The sequence below is a fragment of the Psittacula echo genome (genome assembly GCF_963264785.1).
Source record: "Psittacula echo genome assembly, chromosome: 5".
NCBI lineage: Eukaryota > Metazoa > Chordata > Aves > Psittaciformes > Psittacidae > Psittacula > Psittacula echo.
This window is the reverse complement of record NC_137739.1, coordinates 90060965-90069259: the sequence shown is the minus strand read 5'-3', so window position 1 is coordinate 90069259 and position 8295 is coordinate 90060965. Positions and strand designations below refer to the sequence as shown.

The window sequence follows — 8295 nt, the reverse complement described above, 5'->3', positions numbered from 1 at the left end:
GAACGGGTTTGAGTCTCTGGAATGTCCGGTTTGTGCCTCATTTCCAGCTCTCCCTCAGCCTGTGCTGCTTCTCCTGGTGCAGCTGGGTTGGGGCATCCATGAGCTGGGTTTGCTTTGGGGTTCTCCATAGGGAGCTTTAGGAAAACCTCCGTGGTGCTGCTCTTGGGAGCTCGTCCTCGTGCCTGCAGGGAGGAGAGGCCTCTCCCCGAGTGCAGGAGCAACCGGGCACTCTCCTGTCTGTGCTTCCCAGGCCTTGCAGGAGGAGCTGGCTGTGGATGGGGAGCGCATTCAGCTTCCCCCCAAGGAGCTGCTTTCCCAGGTTTTCCTGCTTTCTCGTGTGGACAAGGACCACGAGTGGGCTCAGGCCTGGCTGTGGTCCCTTCATCGCAGCTCGGTGCTGTCTCGGGGCCGGGCGCTGCTCTCACATCACTTGTTCTCCTTGCCCTGCACTTGTTAAACCCTTGATCCCGGCCGGGGGGGCTTTGGCTGCTGCCTGGGGTCAGCGTCCACTTCCCAGCTCTCAATGGCCTCGCTGCAGGGTGAGTGCCGTGAAGGAGCAGGAACTGCAGCCCTGCACTTCCCAGCAGTGGCGTTCTCCTTGGGATGCTCCTTGGGCCCTTGTTTGTGCAAGGGTTTGGCAGAGGAAGAAAGGAGCTCATGGAAGAGGTCACGTCTGCCCGCTTCCCACTGCCCCATGGGGACGAGGCACTGAGGGGAGCCCCCTTCTCCCTGCACCCCCAAGCACAGGCAGCGGACACAAAGCACGGCTCACATTTTATTTACTGTCCCCACCGTGACAAAGGGGCTGTGCCCAGCGTGTTCCCAGGCACAAGGGGACGCCAGCACACGCTGTCACTGGGGTGAGGCGACAATGTGGGGCATTACCAGGGCTGGGGCTGTCTTTGCCATGGGGAGAGCCTGTGTGGGGCAGGGGGTGTCCCTGCACGTTGCCAGGGGTGGGTATATGGGGTGTGCTCATGTGTTGCTGTGTGTGGGAAGACACAAGGAGTGTCCCAGTATGTGTGGGGAGTCACAGGGTAGGGGCCCGTCCCTAGATATGTAGCAGGACCCAAGGTGTGTCCAATCACAGAGACGTCCCCATGGTGACACAGATGTCCTGCACTGCTGTGTGCTGCCATGTCCTGCTCATCACCCCCCCATGTCCCCCCGTGTGCTGCCATGTCCTGCTCATCACCCCCCCATGTCCCCCCGTGTGCTGCCATGTCCTGCACATCACCCCCCCATGCCCCTGTGCCCTACCCGCGCTCGCAGATGAGCTCGACGACGCTGTGCTCCATGGGCACGGGGTCGAGGCAGCGATGCGCGGCGCTGGCGGCCACCTCGTCCAGCAGCCCCTGCACCACGCGCTCGTCGGCGGCGAAGCGCCACAGGTAGAGCTGCAGGTAGTGCCCGTCCACCTGCACCTGCTGCAGCCCGAAGCGGCCCAGCGTGCGCAGCCGCACGCACTCCAGCAGCGTCTTCAGGCTGATCTTGATGATCCCCGTCAGCACCGACACCTGCGCGTGGGGACAGCGGGGACCGTGCTGCAGCGCTGGCCACAGGGCACGAACCCTCAGGCCTCAGCTGCATGGGGATGTGGGGGGCTGGGGACACCCCTTTCCACGCCATCGGCTCCTGTCAGACTCTCCTCCTGGTCACCAGTCCCACAGGGTATGCGGCAGCCAGGAGGTGGGCAGGTTAGGGGCTGTGGGGGCATCAGGACTGGAGGGGACCCTGGGGACAAGGGGATGTTCCCGCATCCTCACCTTGTTGAACTCGACAGGGCTGAAGATGTCAATGCGCTCGGAGAAGAGCTTCTGGATGTTGCTGAGCAGGTGGGTGTCCATGGGGGCACTGGGGATGGTGACACCAGGACAGTCAGGGCCACAGAGACAGTCAAGTGCTTGAGAAAGCCAGGGGATGTGGGGACAGGGACAGGGTTGTCAGGACAGGGGGAGCAGACAGGGATGGTCAGAGGAAGAAGGGATGCTTGGGCAACATGAGGATGGGCAGTGGATGTGGGGACAATTGGGGAATGTGGGGACACACAGGACACAGGGAGATGAGACAACTGTGGGGCACAAGGCAGTGATCTTTGGGGGATACTGGGACAGGTGGGGGAACACAGGGGACAGTCTGGGGATGCAACGGGGGTCACAGGGAAGCTGTGGTAGGTACTGGGGGGCACAGCACTGACCTGGGGGTGTAGCTGGGGGCGTAGCGCCCGGGGGCCCGCGAGCTGCTGTACACGGAGAAGGCTCTTCGGCTGGAGTCACTGCTCTGCGCCCGCCGCACGCCCTCCTCAAAGAGCTGCCCCACCTGCAGCAGCTCAGCCTCAGCGCTGCCATCCCGAACCAAAGTACCCCCTAGTGCTCCCCAAACCAGCCAGGACCTCCAAACCCTCTGGCACCCTTCCAAGGGTCCTCAAGGGGACCTTGGGCATCCTCTATTGACCCTCCAGGGTATCAGCTTCCTCGATGCCCTGGTACTCCCAGCTGTCCCTGGAACCCTCTGGGAATCACAGAACAAAACAGTTTGGTTGGAAGGGACCTTAAAGCTCCTCCAGCTCCAACCCCTGCCACGGGCAGGGACCCCTTCCACTGGAGCAGCTTGCTCCAAGCCCCTGTGTCCAACCTGGCCTTGAACACTGCCAGGGATGGGGCAGCCACAGCTTCTCTGGGCACCCTGGGCCAGCGCCTCAGCACCCTCCCAGGGAAGAGCTTCTGCCTAAGAGCTCATCTCAGTCTCTCCTGCTTGGTAATCGCCAAGGATTTCATGGAGCCCTGTGGAGATGCTCCAAGGACTTCCTGAAGCCCTCAAAGACCCCATGGGGACCTCAGGGTCGCTCCAGGGACACCCCCACGGGACTTCAGCCCCCCGGGGCTGCGGTGTGGGCCCAACCTGGACATCGATGGCGGTGATGTCCTCGACCACGCGCTTCATGACGGCGCGCACGTTGCGGGGCTCCACGGTGCTGAGCCAGTCGCGCGTCTCCACGCTCTTGCGCAGCATCTGCGCCACGGCCGCGCCCTGCGCCTGCACGTAGTGGTCCAGCAGCCGCTGCGCCGCGGCTCGCGCCTCCGCGCACAGCACCGGCCCCGGCGTCACCGCCCGCGCTCCGTCCTGCGGGGGACACGGGGCGTGTGGGGACGGGCAGGGGCACCCCGCACCTCCCCGCTGCCCCCATCATCACCACTGGGGACACAAGGGCCATGGGGATGTCCCCTGTGCCTCTGTCTGCTGTTCTATAGCACAGGGACATCAGGGCCCCATGGGATGCAAGCCAGGCCACCCCACCTGCAGCAGCATCGCTGCCATCCTTGTATCTTCAGGGCATCTGAGGGACTTTGGGACATGCAGAAGCCCCTTGGGGACATCTGGGAGACACTGGCCCAGGTAAGGACCTCTCATGTGTGCTGCCACCCCAGGGTCATACCCTGGATGGACGTGGGGGTAACAGCAGGGAACAGGGGGGGCTTGAGGACATTTTGGGGTCCACCAGGGATGCTTGAGCACACAAAGGTAGAAGGAAGATCCCCATAACCTCCACACACATCATCGTCCCCACCACCACCCCCTTGCTGGACACAATGCCACAGAGGAACTTGGGGGTATTTGAGGGCCTGTAGGGCCATCTGGGACACCCCTGGGGCCGTCTGGGGGAGAATCAGACCTTTTTGGGTCCACTCAGGGATGTTTTCGGGGACACAGATGGAAGGAAGACCCCATGCACCACATGGTAACCACCACTGTGTCCTGAACAGATGCTGGGACGTGGCGATGCAGAGCCGTTTTGTGACATCCTGGGGACAGTCAGGGTTCCCTTAAGGCCATTTTGGGGCCAACCGGGGCAGTTTTGGGGGCTCACCTGGGGGGGGAACTGCTCGTCGGTCAGAGTCAGGATGTAGCTGATGGTGGTGGCCTCATAGTCCAGACAGAGGCGGGCCAGGAGCAGCAGCAGGGCCAGGGGTGCTGCGGGGGCCCCTCGCTCAGCCGGGCCATCAGCGAAGCTGCGAGCGGTGCGGCAGAGCCAGCGCACAAAGGCCACCACCAGCCCTTCCCGCACAGCCTCCACGCAGAACTCCCCCTGCAAGCAGGCACAGGGGTTGCAAACCAGTCTGGGATTGTATGAAACTGCCTTGGGCAGCCTCCAGGTTGCCCACAGCCCCCCGAGTCTGCCTCATGCAAGCCCCATCCTGCCCTGTGCCAACCCCACATCGCTGCCGTGACCCCCCAAAGCTCACCTTGAAGTAGGGCAGGCTGGCGAACGCGACGTCCTTGGCGGTGAAGAGCTGCACGTAGGCCAGCACGGCCTTGAGCTGGCCGAGCACGGAGGCTGCCAGCGTGGCCAGGAGGTCGGGCAGGCCGGGCCCCTCCTTGCCGGGAGGCCGGGGGGCGGCCAGCGCCTGGCGCACGTCCCCAAGGCAGCCCATGAAGAAGGTCTGCAGCGCCCGCAGGTACCGGTCCACGCGCTCCCGCGCCGCCCGCGCCACCAGTGCAGCGCCTGCCTCGGCGCCGGCAGCGGGGAGCAGCTCCAGCAGCGCACGGAGCCGGCGGTGGAAGCGGTCGAGCGCCCGCACCAGCAGGGATGTGTCCCCCAGGCCCCGCTCCAGCGCCAGGCGCCGCTCCAGCAGCTCAAAGTAGCGTGCGGTGAGCGCGGCAGCGAAGGCCTCCAGGCGGCCCGGCCCGGTGCCGGCCCGGCCCTCGAAGAGGCTGCGGTAGGAGCCCGCCAGCAGGCACAGGCTGCCCACGAAGGCCGAGCTGCCCCGGTCCACGAAGTCCAGGATGTCGGAGGCGGGCGGTGGCGTGGCCGCAGCGCCAGGGGGGGCGGGTGGTGGCAGCTCGGCCTCCAGTGCCGCCAGCTCAGCCTCCAGGCGGGCTCCTGCATGGCTCAGGAACTCCTCACACAGCTCCTCGGGAGGCTCCTCCAGCTGCAGCAGCATCTCCACGCACTCGGTGAGCTCCTTGGGGTCCAAGGTCTCATCCCTGGGGATGGGGGAGATGAGGGGTTACGGGGGGTGGGAGGCTCTGGGGTTAGCGGCACAGCAAACAGGGAATAGGTAATGGAAGCCATCAGTAAGCTTCAGAGTAAACAGCAATTATTCAGGAGACAAAGCGGGGAGGATACTAATGCTCCAGAGGCAGCAGTGGGTGTAGTAATAAAGCACTCACGGCACGTTTCAGAGCTTACAGTAGTAACAAAAACCCCTCAGAAGGTTCAAGAATTATCCCTTTGCCATGAACACATGAGAAAACCCCAGTAGTGGTCAGAATGAACCTCTTCCTCTGTGAATGCTCTGCATGAGGGATCATAGAGTAGAATCATAGACTAAGTCCAACCCCCTGCAATGAACAAGGACATCTTCAATGAGATCACGATGCCCAGAACCACATCCAGCCTGGCCTGGAATGCCTTCAGGGATGGTTCCTCAAGCTAACAACATGCTGCAATGTTCCCTTCTCTAGGATGATTCTTGGGGGCTCTTGTCATTAGGCTTCAGATTTAACATTCCCCTCCCTTGAAGAGCTGTCTCCTGTAACCGTTATCAGTAGGTTTCAGGGTTAATGTACCACGACCACCACCATATTGCAAGAGGGCTGCTCGTGGAATGGCTCTCATTAGTCTGCAGAGTGATCCCCCCCAGGGTGCTCCCCAGCGCTGTCACCAGCAGGCTCTGCAGTGACCCCCCCCCAAAGCTGCTCCCCAGCGCTGTCACCAGCAGGCTCTGCAGTGACCCCCCCCAAAGCTGCTCCCCAGCGCTGTCACCAGCAGGCTCTGCAGTGACCCCCCCCCCAGGCTGCTCCCCAGCGCTGTCACCAGCAGGCTCTGCAGTGACCCCCCCCCCAAAGCTGCTCCCCAGCGCTGTCACCAGCAGGCTCTGCAGTGACCCCCCCCCCAAAGCTGCTCCCCAGCGCTGTCACCAGCAGGCTCTGCAGTGACCCCCCCCCCAAAGCTGCTCCCCAGCGCTGTCACCAGCAGGCTCTGCAGTGACCCCCCCCCAAAGCTGCTCCCCAGCGCTGTCACCAGCAGGCTCTGCAGTGACCCCCCCCCCAAAGCTGCTCCCCAGCGCTGTTACCAGCAGGCTCTGCAGTGACCCCCCCCCCAAAGCTGCTCCCCAGCGCTGTCACCAGCAGGCTCTGCAGTGACCCCCCCGGGTGCTCACCGGAGGCGCGCGCGCAGGCGCTGGGCCAGGTCGGCCATGATGGCGCGGCTCTCGTCCTCGATGGCGCGGAAGGAGGGCAGGTGTCGGTAGTGCCGGAGCACGGCGCGGGCGCGCGCGTGGCAGCGCAGGGCACGGGCGGGCTCAGCTCCCGGTGCTGCCCAGAGCCGCAGCCGCCCCGGCACCTCCACCAGGGACTGCAGCTTCCGCAGCAGAGCCTGCACCCCTATGGCCAGAGAGACCGGGCCATAGGCCAGGGCCTGGAGCTGGATCTGAGCCCTCCAGGACCTCCCAACCCCCTCAGATCTGCCCCAGCCCTCTCAGATCTGCCCCAACCCCCTCAGATCTGCCCTCCAGGGTCTCCCAACACCCCATTACCTGCCCCAAACCTCCCAAATCTGCCCCATGACCCCCAGATCTGTGCCCCTTACACCCCCTGGATAGGCTCTTCAGCCCCCAACCCCCATTATCTATCCTCCATCTGCCCCCATTTCTGCCCCATCACCCCCAGATCTTTACCCCAAGGCTCCTCCAACCCCCTTCAATCTACCCTTACCTATAAGATTTGCCCCCCAGCATCCCCTCTGCCCCAAGATCTGCCTCCCAGACCCCTACATCTGCCCCCAGGGCCTCCTCCAGGGCCCCCCACCCCTGCCCCGTCCCCCCTGCCCTACCGGCGAGCTGTGCGCCGCGGCGGTGCCGGTCCTGCAGCGCGGCGCTGACGCGGGCGCTGGAGGTGCTGATCGCTGCCATGTTGGCTGCCAGGTCGTCCATCTCCGCCTCCATGTGCCGGAAATCCACCTTCATCTTCCGGATGGTGTCTGGGGAGCAGGAGCCACACGTGGGGTCCCTTGGCTACCCGGGACCCCCCCGGGTGCCCGCGTTCCCCCCCCGGGGGCTCACCGGTGGCAGAGATGAACTTGTTGTAGTTCTCATAGAGCAGGGTCTGCATGTCGCTGTCCAGGGCACGGATCTCCCGGCCCAGCTCGGCCTCGCGCGCCAGCAGCTGGGCCAGGGGACACTCGCTGCGCACCTGGGAGGGGGGGGACAGGGGCATGAACCCCCCAACCCCAGTGCCCCCAACCCCAGTGCCCCCAACCAACTTCCCCTTCCAGGACCCTGATTTACCCCATGGAGCCTCTGATTGCCCCTTTGGGGCTCTACCTGCCCCTCGGGCCCCCCCCAGGATGGCCAACTGCCCCCTCAGAGCCCTGACTACCACCTAGGGAGTCCTATCAAGACCCTCAGGACCCCAAATGTCCCCCTGGGGCCTTCCTGGGATGCTCATTTGCCTCACAGGAGCTCTAACTGCCCCCAATGAGTGCTGATTGCCCCTGCCCCCCCAGCTAGTCCAATGGGCTCCAATACCGCCCCATGGAGCCACCCGTGCTCCACAGTCGGATCGCCTTTCGTAGGGGCCCTCCTCCAGGGCCTCGTCTGCGCCCGACCTGGGTGTCCCCGAGCCCCTGCCGGGGGGTGCCGGTGGAGGGGGTGTCCCCGGGGACCGGGGGGTGTCACCGTGGGCTCAAAGGTCACCTTAGTGAGGAAAACTTCGGGGTCGAAGTGGGGCCCGTTGATGTCGGTGGGGTCCGGGGCCGCCTCGGCCGCCTCTGCCGCGGAGGGGCCATAGTACCGCTGGAGTGGCCCATGGGGCCGCCGCCACCCGCCGGTACTGGCGCCGGTACCGGTACCGCTGCCGGGCTCGGGGCTGCCCCCGGCACCGCTCCCCGCCGTCTCCAGCTCCGCCATCGCGCCACCGCCTCCGGCACTTCCGGCCCGTCCCCTGAGCGTCACTTCCGCCGCGACGTCGCCGTCGCTGTGGCAACCGGGTGCCGGGCCTGTCATGGCGGTCCCAGCCCTGGGCCGGGGCCGCCCCGTCCCGCTGTGTCCGGGGATGGGGAAGCGGGAGGAGGCGGCGGCGGTCCCGAGGGGTGAGCAGCGGTAGCGGCCCCAGCCCCGGCTCCGCAGGCGGCGTCCCTGCGAGCCCCCGCGGCCCCATCCCCGGTTCCCCGGGACGCCGAGCGGGTCCCCTCGGGGCGGTGAGGACCCTGCGGGGACGCGCCCGGCCCCTGCTCCCCCTTCACCCTCCGGTTCCCGGTCGGGAGCTGCCCCGGGGCCTCCCTCAGCGGTTGGG

General features: G+C 65.3%; 1 protein-coding gene across 1 annotated transcript; it reads right to left on the bottom strand.

The window, feature by feature from the left end:
• Positions 1–1194: 1194 nt before the first annotated feature.
• On the bottom strand, positions 1195–7934 carry VPS51 (VPS51 subunit of GARP complex). The gene is made up of 10 exons (XM_080618472.1): positions 7698–7934; positions 7065–7194; positions 6836–6982; positions 6165–6387; positions 4245–4986; positions 3869–4087; positions 2902–3123; positions 2198–2319; positions 1767–1854; positions 1195–1517 (listed from the first exon to the last, which is right to left on the bottom strand). Exons 1-10 carry the CDS (start codon positions 7908–7910, stop codon positions 1257–1259), a joined length of 2367 nt encoding a protein of 788 aa, XP_080474598.1. The 5' UTR covers positions 7911–7934; the 3' UTR covers positions 1195–1256.
• Between the last annotated feature and the right edge of the window lie 361 nt (positions 7935–8295).